General features: G+C 44.5%; 1 protein-coding gene across 1 annotated transcript; it reads right to left on the reverse strand.

Annotated features, from left to right (window-relative positions):
• Positions 1 to 4,746: 4,746 nt before the first annotated feature.
• LOC123063208 (long chain base biosynthesis protein 2d) lies at positions 4,747 to 8,488 on the reverse strand. The gene is made up of 12 exons (XM_044486942.1): positions 8,170 to 8,488; positions 8,029 to 8,094; positions 7,363 to 7,451; positions 7,119 to 7,264; positions 6,900 to 7,024; positions 6,728 to 6,821; positions 6,482 to 6,645; positions 6,042 to 6,203; positions 5,831 to 5,957; positions 5,577 to 5,743; positions 5,322 to 5,429; positions 4,747 to 5,150 (listed from the first exon to the last, which is right to left on the reverse strand). The coding sequence occupies exons 1-12, from the start codon at positions 8,293 to 8,295 to the stop codon at positions 5,055 to 5,057; spliced, it is 1,470 nt and encodes a 489-aa protein (XP_044342877.1). The 5' UTR covers positions 8,296 to 8,488; the 3' UTR covers positions 4,747 to 5,054.
• Between the last annotated feature and the right edge of the window lie 12,984 nt (positions 8,489 to 21,472).

The following is a 21,472-nucleotide window of genomic DNA, read 5'->3' on the forward strand; positions in this document are numbered from 1 at the left end:
AAAATATACCCAAATCCATAATATCAAATTGGTAATTAGATTCATTATGAAATGAATTTTCTTTTTTTTTGTTTAATATTGTGGGTGTTGATATTTTTGCTCTGAACTTGGTCAAAGCTAATAGAATTTGATTTTCAAAGACTAATACCCCTTATATTTTGGAATTGAGGAATATTTAGTTTGGCGGAGCGGGGAGATGATGGAATGTGTTTTATTTTATTTTTATAATATGATGATTGTGGGCCTTTCTCGATGTGATTTTGTGTTATCTGCTAATAAACTCGTATTTATGTGGGGAACTTTCTGCATCGATAACTGCATGTACTATATTGGTGCTATAGTATCACATAGTCGCGTTTCTTTTTTCTAGATGGTGGGAAGGTTCGCGGGATTTATATGTTTTTTTAGTCCGGTTGCTGCTAATTGATTTGAAAAATCATTGGCCCGACCAAAATCGTAAACCAAATACAAAATTGAATACCTCGATCGAATGAAAGAGTTTGAAAATTAGGGAACATAGTAAACTAAAAATAATTAAATGAGAGAGTACCTTGAGAAATTATTGACCCGGTCAAAATTGAGTGACTCGACTTTAAATTGAATACCAATTAATTGTGAGGTTTTAAGAATTAGGAAGCATAATGTATAGCACAAAAGAATGGAATGTGAGTGCTTTGAGAAATTATTGACCCGGTCAAAATCGGGTGACCCAATTTCAAGTGGAGAGTTCAATTGATCGTGAGCCCTTTTATATTAGGGGGCTTAGTGTTATAGAGGATTAATGAATGAAAAAACTATTCAGGTGCCACAGTTTGCTCTCTGAGATGATTGAATTTGAGCCCGAGCACAGGGTCGGCTAACTGAGCAGATGGTGAATGGCATGGTATCTACAGGAAATTGACAGATATGCACATTCTGAGCAGCCATAGAATGCTCACAAGATGGCACTGCTCACCAGACACATGTTGAGAAGGCAGTTAAAATGTCAGTACAGATGCCCATCTGTTCCAGACACAGTAAGTAGTTATATTTTCTTTAATTTTAGTAGTCCATAACTTCATTCTTTACCCCAATCTAATGTCAGCAGAAAAACAGATATACATCAGCACAAAGGTATGTGCATGTAGATGCAAACAAATCTGGATTCTAATCTGTAAAGATGGGAATGATAGGAGTGACATGTCCTTGCTGCTTTGCTCAATCTCTGTGTGATCAATCAATCCATCAATCCATCAATCCCATGGGACACATGCACCTCCTCTCTCTTCTTCTCTGATAGATTTCCTTTATTAGGCTCACCTTATTGGCCCTGTTTGGATCCCAGGGCTAGAGCTACTTTGAGCTACTTGGGGCTGAACTAACTCTTAAAATATCCAAACACATGGGCTAGTTTGAGTTAGATTGGAACTAACCCACCAAAAAAACTATCCCTGTGAAGAGGTGCTAATTGGAGCTAGTTGTGGTGGGGCCCTAAAAAAATTCTTTTTCTGTCGCATGCAGCCGCACCGGATCCTATCCATTCGTCCCCGCTGCCTCTCGTTCTCCTCCCCTCCGATGCATCTCGTTCTCCTCCTCCCCGCTGGCCCCTGTCGCCCTGCATCGCCGGTCGCGTCCGCTCGCCCACACCGGCCGCGTCTGCCCGCCCCCGCCGCCCCTGTCTGCCCGCCTCCATCCCGTCGCACCAGTTTGTCCGCCCGCCACCGTCCCTTCCGCCTGCCCCAGCCGGCCCCGTCCGCCTCCATCCCGCCGCATCAGTCCGCCCGCCCTGTCCGCCTTCCCATCCATCCGCACCATCTTCGACGCAACCTTCGCCGGCCGCGGCACCGGTCACCCACACAAGAGCCGGTCACAACAAATCCTGGTTAAAAGAGTCAAATGATTGAAAAAAGTGCATTTATTTTCAAACTTACCCTTTCATCCAAACACCACCAAAGGCTAGAGTTAGTTTAAGGTTAGTCTAGAGTTAGAAAATAACTCTAACCTCTAACCAAGTTAGAGTATCCAAACAGGGCCATTGAAACAAACGCACATAAAACTCATGATGGCAGCCAGGGCAGGGGGCACTTGAGCATTGAGGCACTTGATAGCAAAGCACTGTTTGGCTGACTGCATCTGCATATTGGCACTTGCATAGGTAGTAGATATACACATAGATATTGGATTTCACTTTGCCTTGTGCTGCAGGCTGCCGCAGCGTCTTGGCCTGCCCACACTTCTGCATGCCTATAAAGTGTGCACACACACACACAAGCACACAAGGGGGAGAGAGAGACTTAAAGCTCTGTGTCTTTTCCCCATTTCTCTCTCTCATATCTCCAATGTGGCAGGGGAGGGGGAGGAGGAAAAGATTGAGCATGACAAGATGTTTGGATTGGAGGAGGTCAGGGTTTTGATCATGGTCTCCTGTGATGTGTCAAGGAGGAAGATCTTGTGGACCATGCACACATGCATGCATGCAAGGTTGGCTGCATGCTGCAACCTTTGCCTTGCTGCAGCAGGGCAGCACACAGCCATGCACACTGATCATGCCATGGAAAGACACATCACTGAATCTTTGTGAGCCAGCTCAAAACCACACACAGGGGCAGGCAGGCAGGCAAGCAAGCTAGCTAGCTTGTTCTCTGCTTTGTTTTTGTCTCTAGCTGTCTCTGAAAAAAGCCTTGTGGGTGTGGCTAGCTAGTGCTCTCACTGCAGGCAGGGTGGATGGCTGGCTGCTTCACTCACTTGCCAGCACATTACATAATTGCAGGAACAGGCCTGCCTCAGGCTTAGGGCATCTTTCCTCCCTGTTCATGTGCTGTCTCCTTTTACTGTTTTTGTATCCTTGTTTGATGGCCTATGGCTGTGGGGGTGGGGGTGGGGGTAGATGTGTTACTCCTACTCACAAAAAAGCTTAGCCAGTACAAATTGGCGGTACAAATCTATGCATGCAAGCCTCTGAAAAGAGCCATGCATTAAACCAGCATGCATGTAGAAAGCAAGCAGTACTATGCAGTCATGCATGCACGCACACGTATGTGCACAGCACCTAGCTCTATGCAATGCAATGCACTCACTAATGCCTGCTCCTAGACAGTTTTCTCTTTCAAGGGCTGCTCCTAGACAGTGTCATGCTTTCTGGTTTGCAGGCTAGGAAGATAATCTTAATTAAGCTACTCCACTCCAAGCAGAAAATGCAGTTAGTAGCCTTGACAGAGCAGGCTTTGAGTCCAGCACAAACCTAAAGAATATGAGTAGAAGAAAAGAAGCAGAGATTGTGAGTATCAGTGACCAGGAATGAATAATCACCTGTGCTGGCTCCAAACAGAGATACAGAAGCAGAGATTGAGAGTATCAGTGACCAGGAATAATCACCTGTGCTGGCTCCAACAGAGATAGAAGCAGAGATTGGGAGTATCAGGGACCAGGAATAATCATCTCTGCTGGCTCCAACAGAGATACCTAGCCCATCTTGTCAAATTTCCAAAATCTGGCTGCTCAAAATACTCCAGCATTTAACAGTTATTATTCGATGTACACTGGATGATGGATTGGCAGCAGCAGCCAGGTAGAAGCCTTCTTTTTGTCTCATGCCATACATACCTCTCACTGTTGCCATGCTGCAAGCAATTTTGCCTCTCAATTTAGTTTCCCACATACTGCCCATAGTACACCATATCATATCAGCCTCAGCAGATGGTACAGCATATAGTCTGAATCACCCAAAAAGAGAATCATCCAGTAGGCTCTTTTTCCTTCAAAGAGAAAAAAGAGAATCCAGTAAGCTTTATTAAAAGAACCAACATCGCATAGTCCTCTCTCTCATCCCTCCCTGTCAAGGCAAAGTTGCAAATATGCACCTGCATATTGTTTCCTACTGCTGCAGGCTTGCTGTTTGACCAGACATGTAGAGTACTACATAGCCCTTTTATGCCATGCAAGGCAATCAGACCACAGGAGCAGCAGCACACAATGCACCAGGCATTTGAATCATGACAGGCGTGACCAAGCCCTCCTCTCCTCTCCTGCATGCTCCAGCCCCTAGACATGCACGCTACAGCCTCACCCCCTCAGCAATATCTATTTTCTCTTCTCTTCCTTGATCTTGCTAGCAGCCAAAACATAACAGGACAAGCAGAGGCACATTGGACCAGAAAGACAGTGTTGCTCCAGTTGAATTGAATCACATGCTTGTGCAGTCCCAGCAGCATGGCACAGCATTTCCCTTACCTGCCTCCTGATGATGCTCACTTGAGTGACTGTCCTCCCTTGATATGCACATTGCTCACATCCATAAATTAACCAAGGGCCCAAGGCCCAACTAGTTTCTTCTCATTGGCAAAAGGCCAAGTTCCTCTTTTGACTTGCCATACCAGTTCACCATAATATCTTCATGTCCTTGCAGCACAACTGTAAAACCATACTACAGTCTAGCAGTCTACAGCTGTACTTCAAAGGAGAGGTCTCAAAAGAAAAGAAAAAAAGCACAGCTGTAAAACCTACACAGCTGCACCTGATGGGGAGCCATGTTGAGATAATTCAATATGATCAAACAACAGTATTATCCTACACACTGATCACTAGAAGGGTGCTTAGCCACTCATGTGGAGCACTTGGGAGATTTTAAGATCCAATTTTGTTTCAACTGTTCTGACACTAGGTTTATGAAACTAGACCCACCAGTATCAAGTCACAAACTAGATTTGACAGATACTGATACAATATTTTTTGTCAAGCTGGTTTCGGACATGGTCGATGCAGCTGATCTTGCGCCTTGAAAGGAAGTCAGTAATAAGAAGGAAATTAGTATCTACATGATTTCAGTCACTTACAAGGTTGTACAGGGATTTCTTTTTTCTTGAATTCGACAAAACAGTGTATAGAGCCGTGTTAAGTTTCAAACTATGATGGATGATAATACAGTCTGTACAAAATCAAAACCACTTCAGACAAAGGAAAATGAAGGGTCCTGAGGTGCACAAAAGAGCAAAACCGAGGCATGGTGCACTACCAAGATGACCCAGTAGATCTAGCATAACAGCAGCAGAATTCTTCCAATTGTCCATTGTCACTATTCACTCAAGCTTCTTAAGTTTGTCAACAGATGCAACCTTCTCTTGCTCAACGGGGAAGTACTTGATTCCGATGAGATCACCAACTTTGCTGATAACCTGAACAATTTGCATGAAATTATGATCAGGGGATGTATTGTGTACACAACGCATAATCTACAAATGCATTCACATTCCATGGATTCAGATCAATTGTACTCTGTATTTGGAATTAAAGTGAAAATATCGCAACAAAGCATGTACGGGCATTGACAAGAGTGTTGACTTTACCTCCAACCCTTTAATTAGATCCTCCCTTGATTGAGAAGCTGAGATACATATCCTAGCTCTGGCAAGTAGTAGTGGCGTTGCAGGAAATGCAACAGTCACAACAGCAACCTAGAATTACAGAACATGCCACATTAGCGAAAAGAAAATCAGAACTTCGCCAAATAAAAACATAAACATGAACTGCTTGAGAAATTCTCATGCAAAAACAGATGACGACGTGCATCTAATGGATGGTCGCTAGATATGAAAACTCACATTTTGTCTCAAGCACTCCCTTGAGAATGCAGGAATTTTAGCAGGATTGTAAAGCATGATAGGCATGACAGGTGAGTCATTATCTCCCAGCACCTCAAAACCCATTTTCTGAAGCTCTGAACGGAAAAAATTGCTGTTCTCCCGAATCTGAGCAAGTTTCTTGGCCCCTATTTACAGCAACGACTGCGTTAGGAATTTCCCCAAGACAAGAGACACATGGAAGCCATAAAAGCATTAAATCCTTCCTGATATACCTCTGTTAGATCCATCTTCCCCAAGGACGACCTTTATCGCAGAGATGACCTGCTGGACTGCTGGAGGCGACATGGATGTTGCATAAATATGGGCTGGGCATGCGTGCTTGAGATGTTGAATGATCTCCTAAGAATATAGAATGGCATATGGGTCAGATTTATCAAATATATATATCATTCAGTCAAGAATTGGTAGGTGGATCTTTCATACTTTTGATGCTGCAATATAACCTCCGCACGATCCAAACGATTTTGTAAATGTTCCCATCATGATGTCGACATCAGCTGGATCCACTCCTAGTAGTTCACATACACCTCTTCCAGTCTTTCCAACAGCTCCAATACTGTGTGCCTCGTCTAAATATGTGTAGGCCTATTAAGATGTTTATAAGAACTCCAAGTCAATACACTGATACATCACTACCAGTTTGAAATTTTTGAACAGCTTGTGAACTGCAGTACTCCCTCCGATCCAAAATAAGTGTCAACTTTGAACTAAGGTTAGTTCAACCTTAGTTCAAAACTGCGACATGTATTATGGATCGGAGGGAATACTATGTATGACATAAGTAACACTTATAGCGTGCAAAGGAACTACAGTTTTTCATTACTGATAACAGAACAAGGAGTCAGTATGCGCAATTCTCACACCTTGTATTTCTTGCAGACAGCCATAATCTCAGGAAGGTTGCATAACTCCCCTTCCATGCTATAAATTCCCTCAACAATCACAATTATCTTCTTCCATGGCCTGTGTGTACGAGGTTGCCCCCCTGCAATCTGTTCCCTCAGTACGTCTTCCAGATGTGCAGGGTCTGGAAGAAAATAAGGGAAACATTAAACTTCCTGCCTCATCGTTAAGTGCACATCATGAGATGCAGCTGTTAGTGAGCTTACTGTTATGTTGAAAAACCCGGACAGTAGCCCCTGAACCCCTGGCTCCATTCACTATAGAAATATGGTTCAGTGAATCACTAACTATCAGCCCCCCCTGGTATCATTAAAATACATTAGTCCAGCATGTAACAGAAAAAGAGAAGACAAATAAAATACTCTGCTCACCACAGACCTTCCCAATCAAAATAGGAATGATCGCAGAGTTTGTCACATAACCCATGCCAAAAAGAATAGCTGCAGGCTTGCCAACAAATCGTGCAACTAGTTCCTCGAGCTCTGTGTGCAGCTTAGTATTTCCTAAGATTATACAGAGATCAATTAGCGTTAGTTTCACCATATTATTGAAGTATTAAATTGAGGCAAACTATGGCATGGACATATAAGCACCTACCTCCATCAACTCTGGCACTGCAAGTACTGGCAGAGTATTTCTTGAGTGACTCAATAACACGAGGAGTGCAGTACTCATCTGCTGCAGCAAAACCAAGGTAGTTGTAGGAACCCAAGTTAAGACACTTGGATGTTTTTGTGGTACGTCTGCGTTAAAGATGCACTGAATTAGAGACTAGCATTCACCCTGGGATAACACTTGCTTATGCTAATTAGGTGTGGAGTCAAATGTGAGGAAAACATACTGGAGTGTCTTGTTGCCGTCATTTGAGTGACGCTCAACTACATCAAACCAAGCATCGGGCGCACTGGCAATAGGTCGGCCAAAACAGTCCTGCCCACCCAACAAGGAAAGGTAAACAAAAAAAGTGATCAACATGTCATTCCAGAGGGTGCATATTGCCAGACTAAAGATTGGTTGCATTGTAGAGATATGGTTTCACACACATCTACCCAGACTAAAGATTGGTTCTTTCTGATAATTATTTACTCTGTTCCTTGGGACTGGAATAGCACAGAAAAATGCTGAAGAATGAATGACACATTCAGGATGGCTCAAAACAAGCAACCTTTTCACTTCATTCAACTATTAATAAGACGAATGGACCAAAGTTTCAGTTGAGATCTCATGGTTCTGGCATAAAAATTGGGGTTTATGTATGTACATAAAAGGCAAAGAAAAAAAAGGCTGAAAAAAGCTAGCAAGTGCAACAACAGATCAAATGAATTTTCAGTTGGGACAGTTTCCAAGTCTCCATCATGTGATCTACCTAAGCAGGCACTAAATTTACCACGCCCACCACCACTAGCAACTCAAGTCAACTAACTCGGAATCACATGATCCAAGCCCACCTTTAGAGGGAAAAAAAGTTCTAATTCTGCGAATCGTCGAAGTGGGGAGGAGATCTCACCTGGATGCGGAGGTAGAGGCGGCGCGTGTAGAAATCCTCGTACCCCAGGCAAATGGGCGCGTAACCCTGCGGAGTCAGCAGCAGGAGCGGCGTCAGCACCAGGGGGAGAAGAAGACGGCGAATCTGAAGTAACGGACGGACCTTGAGGTTGCTGGATTTGCCGGCGTCGAGGATCCGGCGGAAGAAGTCGCGGAAGTGGCCGAAGGCGAAGAGGAGGCCGTAGCTGAAGAGCGTGGTGAGCGCGGTCAGGTACGGGAGCCTCACCATCCTCCTCGCTCCTCCTCCTCGCTCCCTTCGACGCGGCACGCGGCGGGGGGCGGGGGGGCGGGAGCGGTGTTTATTGGCCGCCTGGGCGCGCGACGGGGTCGTCAACGGCGGCGTGGGGTGGCGACCGGCCAATGGTTTCCGATGGCGACTGGCTAGATTGGAAAATTGGAATCTTTGGGATTAGGGTGGGGGGTGAGGCTAACGGGGCGGTGGCGACGCGCGTTTGAACGTGGACGGCAACGACGGGCGCTGCGCGTCACGGACACGGTGGGGGGGTCCGGCTCCAGCTCACCTGCGGAGCACCGCACCGCGCCTCACCTCCGTTGATTTCGAGGTAATTTCGTTTGAGGAGAAAATTCTCCAATTCTTGCAAAATATTTTTCAGGAGAATCGGGTCCTACTTCCAGAGAGGCGATTAGTAGTACTAAAACTCTTATATTTCTTTATTACGGAGGGAGTATTAACTGCTAACATAATAGGTTTATCAGCTTTTATATATTACAAGATACAAGAAAAAAAATCTAGAAAAGGACTGTAATAGGATCCCCTAAAATTTGGTTTCGAGCAATCCATAAATTCTTTAAGCGAAGGCATTGCCCCCGTTTTAAATTATAAATCCTCGAACAACATATGCAAGTGTTGGGGCTTAAACGTCGAGGCCATCATCCATCATCGCAACGTTCTTTGGGAAAGCACCGTCGTATTTTGATTATGTCCTTGTCCATCCTTGATTGGCCATACATGGACACAACTTCATGTCATTCTGGTTACATGTGACGCCCCCGATTCGATCGTACACTAATCATACACGTAAATGTGTACGATCAAGATCAGAAACTCACGGGAAGATATCACAACACAACTCTAGACACAAATAAAATAATACAAGCTTTATATTACAAGCCAGGGGCCTCGAGGGCTCGAATACACAAGAGTCAGCGGAAGCAACAATATCTGAGTACAGACATAAGTTAGACAAGTTTGCCTTAAGAAGGCTAGCACAAAAGCAACATCGATCGAAAAGGCAAGGCCTCCTGTCTGGGAGCCTCCTAACTACTCCTGGTCGTCGGCGGTCTCCACGTAGTAGTAGGCATCAGCGGTGGCATCTGGCTCCTGGGCTCCGACATCTGGTTGCATCAACCAGAAAGAAGAAAAAAGGGGGAAAGGGGGGTAGCAAAGCAACCGTGAGTACTCATCCAAAGTACTCGCAAGTAAGGATCTACACTACATATGCATCGGTATCAATGAAATGGGTAGTATCTATGGACTAAACTGCAGAATGCCAGAAAGAAGGGGAAAGCCTAGCCTATCGAAAACTAGCATCTTCAAGCATCTTGCAGCATATAGAAGGGTACGGATCAACATAATGTAAAGTAGTAGTGTTATCAACCTCGGTCAGAGATCCTTTCTCGACTCCCTGCAAGAAAGCAATCCCAGAGCCATACTATCCATTTCTCATCACAATCCATTTCTCATCACAAGTATCCAGTTCTAGTTGTATCGATCGGGATACAACTCCAAGTGTGCGTTACCATAGGACAGGCTATCGATAGATGTTTTCTTCCCTGCAGGGGTGCACCAACTTACCCACCATGCTCGATTAACTCCAGTCGGACACACTTTCATGGGTCATGCCCGGCCTTGGCCAAACAATACGCCGCAACCTGACCTAGGCTTAATAGAGAGGTCAAGCACGCCGGACTAAACCTATGCCCCCAGGGGTCATGGGCCATCGCCCCGGGAACTCCTGCACATTGCGTGGGCGGCCGGTGAGCAGACCTAGCTACCTTCTTCAAAAAGGCAGGTACTTACGCAGTCCAACCCGGCGCGCGCCGCTCAGTCGCTGACGTCTATTAAGCTTCGGCCGATGCATACGACGCAGAACGCCCATACTATGCCCACGTGATGGTTAGTGCTATCAGGCCAGAGGCCCCTCGGATCAAATATCCAAATCGTAGTGGATTAGGAACGCGCGGTAACAAGCAGAGACTCACGAAAGATGCGACCCCGTCGCTGAAGGAAATATGCCCTAGAGGCAATAATAAAGTTATTATTTATTTCCTTATTTCATGATAAATGTTTATTATTCATGCTAGAATTGTATTATCCGGAAACATAATACTTGTGTGAATACATAGACAAACCAAACGTCACTAGTATGCCTCTACTTGACTAGCTCGTTAATCAAAGATGGTTATGTTTCCTAACCATAGACATGTGATGTCATTTGATTAACGAGATCACATTATTAGGAGAATGATGTGATTGACATGACCCATTCCATTAGCTTAGCACCCGATCGTTTAGTATGTTGCTATTGCTTTCTTCATGACTTATACATGTTCCTATGACTATGAGATTATGCAACTCCCGTTTGCCGGAGGAACACTTTGTGTGCTACCAAACGTCACAACGTAACTGGGTGATTATAAAGGAGCTCTACAGGTGTCTCCAAAGGTAAATGTTGGGTTGGCGTATTTCGAGATTAGGATTTGTCACTCCGATTGTCGGAGAGGTATCTCTGGGCCCTCTCGGTAATGCACATCACATAAGCCTTGCAAGCATTGCAACTAATGAGTTAGTTGCGAGATGATGTATTACGAAACGAGTAAAGAGACTTGCCGGTAACGAGATTGAACTAGGTATTGAGATACCGACGATCGAATCTCGGGCAAGTAACATACGGATGACAAAAGGAACAACGTATGTTGTTATGCGGTCTGACCGATAAAGATCTTCGTAGAATATGTGGGAGCCAATATGAGCATCCAGGTTCCGCTATTGGTTATTGACTGGAGACGTGTCTCGGTCATGTCTACATTGTTCTCGAACCCGTAGGGTCCGCACGTTTAAGGTTTCGATGATAGTTATATTATGAGTTTATGCATTTTGATGTACCGAAGTTTGTTCGGAGTCCCGGATGTGATCACGGACATGACGAGGAGTCTCGAAATGGTCGAGACATAAAGATTGATATATTGGAAGCCTAAATTTGGATATCGGAAGTGTTCCAGGTGAAATCGGGATTTTACCGGAGTACCGGGAGGTTACCGGAACCCCCCGGGAGGTATATGGGCCTTAGTGGGCTTTAGTGGAAGAGAGGAGAGGTGGCCAGGGCTGGGCCGCGCGCCCCTCCCCCCCCCTAGTCCGAATAGGACAAGGAGAGGGGGACGGCGCCCCTTCCTTCTCTCTCTCCTCTTTCCCACTCCCGAATCCTATTCCAACTAGGAAGGGGGGGGGAATCCTACTCCCGGTGGGAGTAGGACTCCTCCTGGCGCGCCCTCCTCCTGGCCGGCCGCACCCCCCCTTTGAACCTTTATATACGGGGGCAGGGGGCACCCCTAGAGACACAAGTTGATCCACGTAATCATATTCTTAGCCGTGTGCGGTGCCCCCTTCCACCATAATCCTCGATAATATTGTAGCGGTGCTTAGGCGAAGCCCTGCGACGGTAGAGCATCAAGATCATCACCACGCCATCGTGCTGACGGAACTCTTCCCCGACACTTTGCTGGATCGGAGTCCGGGGATCGTCATCGAGCTGAACGTGTGCTAGAACTCGGAGGTGCCATAGTTTCGATGCTTGATCGGTCGGGCCGTGAAGACGTACGACTACATCAACCGCGTTGTGCTAACGCTTCCGCTGTCGGTCTACAAGGGTACGTAGATCACACTCTTCCCTCTCGTTGCGATGCATCACCATGATCTTGCGTGTGCGTAGGAAATTTTTTGAAATTACTACGTTCCCCAACAGTGGCATCCGAGCCTAGGTTTTATGTGTTGATGTTATATGCACGAGTAGAACACAAGTGGGTTGTGGGCGATATAAGTCATACTGCTTACCAGCATGTCATACTTTGGTTCGGCAGTATTGTTGGACGAAGCGGCCCGGACCGACATTACGCGTACGCTTACGCGAGACCGGTTCTCCCGACGTGCTTTGCACATAGGTGGCTTGCGGGTGACAGTTTCTCCAACTTTAGTTGAACCGAGTGTGGCTACGCCCCGTCCTTGCGAAGGTTAAAACAGCACCAACTTGACAAACTATCATTGTGGTTTTGGTGCGTAGGTAAGATTGGTTCTTGCTTAAGCCTGTAGCAGCCACGTAAAACTTGCAACAACAAAGTAGAGGACGTCTAACTTGTTTTTGCAGGGCATGTTGTGATGTGATATGGTCAAGGCATGATGCTAAATTTTATTGTATGAGATGATCATGTTTTGTAACCGAGTTATCGGCAACTGGCAGGAGCCATATGGTTGTCGCTTTATTGTATGCAATGCAATTTCACTGTAATGCTTTACTTTATCACTAAGCGGTAGCGATAGTCGTGGGAGCATAAGATTGGCGAGACGACAACGATGCTACGATGGAGATCAAGGTGTCGCCCTGGTGACGATGGTGATCACGACGATGCTTCGAAGATGGAGATCACAAGCACAAGATGATGATGGCCATATCATATCACTTATATTGATTGCATGTGATGTTTATCTTTTATGCATCTTATCTTGCTTTGATTGACGGTAGCATTATAAGATGATCTCTCACTAATTATCAAGAAGTGTTCTCCCTGAGTATGCACCGTTGCGAAAGTTCTTCGTGCTGAGACACCACGTGATGGTCGGGTGTGATAGGCTCTACGTTCAAATACAACGGGTGCAAAACAGTTGCACACGCAGAATACTCAGGTTATACTTGACGAGCCAAGCATATACAGATATGGCCTCGGAACACGGAGACCGAAAGGTCGAGCGTGAATCATATAGTAGATATGATCAACATAGTGATGTTCACCAATGAAACTACTCCATCTCACGTGATGATCGGACATGGTTTAGTTGATTTGGATCACGTAATCACTTAGAGGATTAGAGGGATGTCTATCTAAGTGGGAGTTCTTAAGTAATATGATTAATTGAACCTAAATTTATCATGAACTTAGTACCTGATGGTATCTTGCTTGTTTATGTTTGATTGTAGATAGATGGCCCGTGCTGTTGTTCCGTTGAATTTTAATGCGTTCCTTGAGAAAGCAAAGTTGAAAGATGATGGTAGCAATTACACGGACTGGGTCCGTAACTTGAGGATTATCCTCATTGCTGCACAGAAGAATTACGTCCTGGAAGCACCGCTGGGTGCCAGGCCTGCTGCTGGAGCAACACCAGATGTTATGAACGTCTGGCAGAGCAAAGCTGATGACTACTCGATAGTTCAGTGTGCCATGCTTTACGGCTTAGAATCGGGACTTCAACGATGTTTTGAACGTCATGGAGCATATGAGATGTTCCAGGAGTTGAAGTTAATATTTCAAGCAAATGCCCGGATTGAGAGATATGAAGTCTCCAATAAGTTCTATAGCTGCAAGATGGAGGAGAACAGTTCTGTCAGTGAGCATATACTCAAAATGTCTGGGTATAATAATCACTTGATTCAATTGGGAGTTAATCTTCCAGATGATTGCGTCATTGACAGAATTCTCCAATCACTGCCACCAAGCTACAAGAGCTTCGTGATGAACTATAATATGCAAGGGATGAATAAGACTATTCCCGAGCTCTTCGCAATGCTGAAAGCTGCGGAGGTAGAAATCAAGAAGGAGCATCAAGTGTTAATGGTCAACAAGACCACTAGTTTCAAGAAAAAGGGCAAAGGAAAGAAGAAGGGGAACTTCAAAAAGAATAGCAAGCAAGTTGCTACTCAAGAGAAGAAACCCAAACCTGGACCTAAGCCTGAAACTGAGTGCTTCTACTGGAAGCAGACTGGTCACTGGAAGCGGAACTGCCCCAAGTATTTGGCAGATAAGAAGGATGGCAAGGTGAACAAAGGTATATATGATATACATGTTATTGATGTGTACCTTACTAATGCTCGCAGTAGCACCTGGGTATTTGATAATGGTTCTGTTGCTAATATTTGCAACTCGAAATAGGGACTACGGATTAAGCGAAGATTGGCTAAGGACGAGGTGATGCGTAGGAAATGGTTCCAAAGTCGATGTGATCGCAGTCGGCACGCTACTGAAGGAAATATGCCCTAGAGGCAATAATAAAGTTATTATTTATTTCCTTATATCATGATAAATGTTTATTATTCATGCTAGAATTGTATTAACCGGAAACATAATACATGTGTGAATACATAGACAAACTTAGTGTCACTAGTATGCCTCTACTTGACTAGCTCGTTAATCAAAGATGGTTATGTTTCCTAACCATGAACAAAGTGTTGTTATTTGATTAACGAGGTCACATCATTAGTTCAATGATCTGATTGACATGACCCATTCCATTAGCTTAGCACCCGATCGTTTAGTATGTTGCTATTGCTTTCTTCATGACTTATACATGTTCCTATGACTATGAGATTCTGCAACTCCCGTTTGCCGAGGAACACTTTGTGTGCTACCAAACGTCACAACGTAACTGGGTGATTATAAAGGAGCTCTACAGGTGTCTCCAATGGTAGATGTTGGGTTGGCGTATTTCAAGAATAGGATTTGTCACTCCGATTGTCTGAGAGGTATCTCTGGGCCCTCTCGGTAATGCACATCACATAAGCCTTGCAAGCATTGCAACTAATGAGTTAGTTGTGGGATGATGTATTACAGAACGAGTAAAGAGACTTGCCAGTAACGAGATTGAACTAGGTATTGGATACCGACGATCGAATCTCGGGCAAGTAACATACCGATGACAAAGGGAACAACGTATGTTGTTATGCGGTCTGACCGATAAAGATCTTCGTAGAAAATGTAGGAGCCAATATGGGCATCCAGGTCCCGCTATTGGTTATTGACCGGAGACGTGTCTCGGTCATGTCTACATTGTTCTCGAACCGTAGGGTCCGCACGCTTAACGTTACGATGATAGTTATTATGAGTTTATGCATTTTGATGTACCGAAGATTGTTCAGAGCCCCGGATGTGATCATGGACATGACGAGGAGTCTCGAAATGGTCGAGACATAAAGATTGATATATTGGAAGCCTATGTTTGGATATCGGAAGTGTTCCGGGTGAAATCGGGATTTTACCGGAGTACCGGGAGGTTACCGGAACACCCCGGGAACTATATGGGCCTTAGTGGGCTTTAGTGGAAAGGAGAAAGGGGCAGCCCAAGGTGGCCACGCGCCTCCCCCCTCCCCTAGTCCTATTAGGACAAGGAGAGGTGGCCGGCCCCCTCTCTCTTTCCCCCCTCAAGGAATCCTATTCCAACTAGGATTGGGGAGGGGGGAATCCTACTCCCAGAGGGAGTAGGACTCCCTTGGCGCGCCCTCCTTGGCCGGCCGCCCCCTCCCCGTTGGCTCCTTTATATACGGAGGCAGGGGGCACCCTAGGACACACAAGTTGATCCTTGAGATTGTTCCTTAGCCGTGTGCGGTGCCCCCTGCCACCATATTCCACCTCGATCATATTGTAGCGGTGCTTAGGCGAAGCCCTGCGACAGTAGAACATCAAGATCGTCACCACGCCGTCGTGCTGACGGAACTCCTCCCCGACACTTTGCTGGATCAGAGCCCGGGGATCGTCATTGAGATGTACATGTGCTAAGAACTCGGAGGTGCCGGAGTAACGGTGCTTGGATCGGTCGGATCGGGAAGACGTACGACTACTTCCTCTACGTTGTGTCAACGCTTCCGCAGTCGGTCTGCGTGGGTACGTAGACAACACTCTCCCCTCTCGTTGCTATGCATCACCATGATCTTGCGTGTGCGTAGGAATTTTTTTGAAATTACTATGTTACCCAACAGTGGCATCCGAGCCTAGGTTTTATATGTTGATGTTATATGCACGAGTAGAACACAAGTGAGTTGTGGGTGATATAAGTCATACTGCCTACCAGCATGTCATACTTTGGTTCAGCGGTATTGTTGGACGAGACGACCCGGACCAACATTACGCGTACGCTTACGCGAGACCGGTTCCCCCGACGTGCTTTGCACATATGTGGCTTGCGGGCGACTGTCTCTCCAACTTTAGTTGAACCGAGTATGGCTACGCCCGGTCCTTGCGAAGGTTAAAACAGAGTCAAATTGACAAACTATCATTGTGGTTTTGATGCGTAGGTGAGATTGGTTCTTGCTTAAGCCCGTAGCAGCCACGTAAAACTTGCAACAACAAAGTAGAGGACGTCTAACTTGTTTTTGCAGGGCATGTTGTGATGTGATATGGTCAAGGCATGATGATAAATTTTATTGTATGAGATGATCATGTTTTGTAACCGAGTTATCGGCAACTGGCAGGAGCCATATGGTTGTCGCTTTATTGTATGCAATGAAATCGTGATGTAATGCTTTACTTTATCACTAAGCGGTAGCGATAGTCGTGGTAGCATAAGATTGGCGAGACGACAACGATGCTACGATGGAGATCAAGGTGTCGCGCCGGTGACGATGGTGATCATGACGGTGCTTCGGAGATGGAGATCACAGGCACAAGATGATGATGGCCATATCATATCACTTATATTGATTGCATGTGATGTTTATCTTTTATGCATCTTATCTTGCTTTGATTGACGGTAGCATTATAAGATGATCTCTCACTAAACTATCAAGAAGTGTTCTCTCTGAGTATGCACCGTTGCCAAAGTTCGTCGTGCCCAGACACCACGTGATGATCGGGTGTGATAAGCTCTACGTCCATCTACAACGGGTGCAAGCCAGTTTTTGCACACGCAGAATACTCAGGTTAAACTTGACGAGCCTAGCATATGCAGATATGGCCTCAGAACACGGAGACCGAAAGGTCGAGCGTGAATCATATAGTAGATATGATCAACATAACGATGTTCACCATTGAAAACTACTCCATCTCACGTGATGATCGGTTATGGTTTAGTTGATTTGGATCACGTGATCACTTAGAGGATTAGAGGGATGTCTATCTAAGTGGGAGTTCTTAAGTAATTTGATTAATTGAACTTAAACTTATCATGAACTTAGTACCTGATAGTATCTTGCTTGTTTATGTTGATTGTAGATAGATGGCTCGTGCTGTTGTTCCGTTGAATTTTAATGCGTTCCTTGAGAAAGCAAAGTTGAAAGATGATGGTAGCAATTACACGGACTGGGTCCGTAACTTGAGGATTATCCTCATTGCTGCTCAGAAGAATTACGTCCTGGAAGCACCGCTAGGTGCCAGGCCTGCTGCTGGAGCAACACCAGATGTTATGAACGTCTGGCAGAGCAAAGCTGATGACTACTCGATAGTTCAGTGTGCCATGCTTTACGGCTTAGAATCGGGACTTCAACGACGTTTTGAACGTCATGGAGCATATGAGATGTTCCAGGAGTTGAAGTTAATATTTCAAGCAAATGCCCGGATTGAGAGATATGAAGTCTCCAATAAGTTCTATAGCTGCAAGATGGAGGAGAACAGTTCTGTCAGTGAGCATATACTCAAAATGTCTGGGTATAATAATCACTTGATTCAGATGGGAGTTAATCTTCCAGATGATTGCGTCATTGACAGAATTCTCCAATCACTGCCACCAAGCTACAAGAGCTTCGTGATGAACTATAATATGCAAGGGATGAATAAGACTATTCCCGAGCTCTTCGCAATGCTGAAAGCTGTGGAGGTAGAAATCAAGAAGGAGCATCAAGTGTTGATGGTTAACAAGACCACTAGTTTCAAGAAAAAGGGCAAAGGGGAGAAGAAGGGGAACTTCAAGAAGAACGGCAAGCAAGTTGCTGCTCAGGAGAAGAAACCCAAGTCTGGACCTAAGCCTGAAACTGAGTGCTTCTACTGCAAGCAGACTGGTCACTGGAAGTGGAACTGCCCCAAGTATTTGGCGGATAAGAAGGATGGCAAGGTGAACAAAAGTATATGTGATATACATGTTATTGATGTGTACCTTACTAGAGCTCGTAGTAGCACCTGGATATTTGATACTGGTTCTGTTGCTAATATTTGCAACTCGAAACAGGGACTACGGATTAAGCGAACACTGGCAAAGGACGAGGTGACGATGCGCGTGGGAAATAGTTCCAAAGTCGATGTGATCGCAGTCGGCACGCTACCTCTACATCTACCTTCGGGATTAGTATTAGACCTAAATAATTTTTATTTGGTGCCTGCGTTGAGCATGAACATTATATCTGGATCTTGTTTGATGCGAGACGGTTATTCATTTAAATCAGAGAATAATGGTTGTTCTATTTATATGAGTAATATCTTTTATGGTCATGCACCTTTGGAGAGTGGTCTATTTTTGATGAATCTCGATAGTAGTGATACACATATTCATAATGTTGAAGCCAAAAGATGCAGAGTTGATAATGATAGTGCAACTTATTTGTGGCACTGCCGTTTAGGTCATATCGGTGTAAAACGCATGAAGAAACTCCATACTGATGGGCTTTTGGAACCACTTGATTATGAATCACTTGGTACTTGCGAACCGTGCCTCATGGGCAAGATGACTAAAACACCATTCTCCGGTACTATGGAGAGAGCAACAGATTTGTTGGAAATCATACATACAGATGTATGTGGTCCGATGAATATTGAGGCTCGTGGCGGATATCGTTATTTTCTCACCTTCACAGATGGTTTAAGCAGATATGGGTATATCTACTTAATGAAACATAAGTCTGAAACATTTGAAAAGTTCAAAGAATTTCAGAGTGAAGTTGAAAATCATCGTAACAAGAAAATAAAGTTTTTACGATCTGATCGTGGAGGAGAATATTTGAGTTACGAGTTTGGTGTACATTTGAAAAATTGTGGAATAGTTTCGCAACTCACGCCACCCGGGACACCACAGGGTAATGGTGTGTCCGAACATCATAATCGTACTTTACTAGATATGGTGCGATCTATGATGTCTCTTACTGATTTACCGCTATCGTTTTGGGGATACGCTCTAGAGACGGCCGCATTCACGTTAAATAGGGCACCATCAAAATCCGTTGAGACGACGCCTTATGACTGTGGTTTGGCAAGAAACCAAAGTTGTCGTTTCTTAAAGTTTGGGGCTGCGATGCTTATGTGAAAAAGCTTCAACCTGATAACCTCGAACCCAAATCGGAGAAATGTGTCTTCATAGGATACCCAAAGGAGACTGTTGGGTACACCTTCTATCACAAATCCGAAGGCAAGACATTCGTTGCTAAGAATGGATCCTTTCTACAGAAGGAGTTTCTCTCGAAAGAAGTGAGTGGGAGGAAAGTAGAACTTGACGAGGTAATTGTACCTGCTCCCTTATTGGAAAGTAGTACATCACACAAAACGGTTTCAGTGACACCTACACCAGTTAGTGAGGAAGCTAATGATGATGATCATGAAACTTTAGATCAAGATAACACTGAACCTCGTAGATCAACCAGAGTGAGATCCTCACCAGAGTGGTACGGTAATCTTGTTCTGGAAGTCATGCTACTATATCATGATGAACCTACGAACTATGAAGAAGCGATCGTAAGCCCAGATTCCGCAAAATGGCTTGAAGCCATGAAATCTGAGATGGGATCCATGTATGAGAACAAAGTATGGACTTTGGTTGACTTGCCCGATGATCGGCAAGCAATTGAGAATAAACGGATCTTCAAGAAGAAGACTGACGCTGACGGTAATATTACTGTCTATAAAGCTCGACTTGTGCAAAAGGTTTTCGACAAGTTCAAGGGATTGACTACGATGAGACCTTCTCACCCGTAGCGATGCTTAAGTCTGTCCGAATCATGTTAGCAATTGCCGCATTTTATGATTATGAAATTTGGCAAATGGATGTCAAAACTGCATTCCTGAATGGATTTCTGGAAGAAGAGTTGTATATGATGCAACCAGAAGGTTTTGTCGATCCAAAGGGAGCTAACAAAGTATGCAAGCTCCAGCGATCCATTTATGGACTGGTGCAAGCCTCTCGGAGTTGGAATAAACGTTTTGATAGTGTGATCAAAGCATTTGGTTTTATACAGACTTTTGGAGAAGCCTGTATTTACAAGAAAGTGAGTGGGAGCTCTGTAGCATTTCTAATATTATATGTAGATGACATATTACTGATTGGAAATGATATAGAATTTCTGGATAGCATAAAGGGATACTTGAATAAGAGTTTTTTCAATGAAAGACCTCGGTGAAGCTGCTTATATATTAGGCATTAAGATCTATAGAGATAGATCAAGACGCCTAATTGGAATTTCACAAAGCACATACCTTGACAAAGTTTTGAAAAAGTTCAAAATGGATCAAGCAAAGAAAGGGTTCTTGCCTGTGTTACAAGGTGTGAAATTGAGTAAGACTCAAAGCCCGACCACCGCAGAAGATAGAGAGAAAATGAAAGATGTTCCCTATGCTTCAGCCATAGGCTCTATCATGTATGCAATGTTGTGTACCAGACCTGATGTGTGCCTTGCTATAAGTTTAGCAGGGAGGTACCAAAGTAATCCAGGAGTGGATCACTGGACAGCGGTCAAGAACATCCTGAAATACCTGAAAAGGACTAAGGATATGTTTCTCGTATATGGAGGTGACAAAGAGCTCACCGTAAAAGGTTACGTTGATGCAAGCTTTGACACTGATCCAGACGATTCTAAATCGCAAACAGGATACGTGTTTACATTAAACGGTGGAGCTTTCAGTTGGTGCAGTTCTAAACAAAGCGTCGTAGCGGGATCTACATGTGAAGCGGAGTACATAGCTGCTTCGGAAGCAGCGAACGAAGGAGTCTGGATGAAGGAGTTCATATCTGATCTAGGTGTCATACCTAGTGCATCGGGTCCAATGAAAATCTTTTGTGACAATACTGGTGCAATTGCCTTGGCAAAGGAATCCAGATTTCACAAAAGGACCAAGCACATCAAGAGACGCTTCAATTCCATCCGGGATCTAGTCCAGGTGGGAGACATAGAGATTTGCAAGATACATACGGATCTGAATGTTGCAGACCCGTTGACTAAGCCTCTTCCACGAGCAAAACATGATCAAAACCAAGGCTCCATGGGTGTTAGAATCATTACTGTGTAATCTAGATTATTGACTCTAGTGCAAGTGGGAGACTGAAGGAAATATGCCCTAGAGGCAATAATAAAGTTATTATTTATTTCCTTATATCATGATAAATGTTTATTATTCATGCTAGAATTGTATTAACCGGAAACATAATACATGTGTGAATACATAGACAAACTTAGTGTCACTAGTATGCCTCTACTTGACTAGCTCGTTAATCA

Source organism: Triticum aestivum, chromosome 3A (assembly GCF_018294505.1).
Source record: "Triticum aestivum cultivar Chinese Spring chromosome 3A, IWGSC CS RefSeq v2.1, whole genome shotgun sequence".
Taxonomy (NCBI): domain Eukaryota; kingdom Viridiplantae; phylum Streptophyta; class Magnoliopsida; order Poales; family Poaceae; genus Triticum; species Triticum aestivum.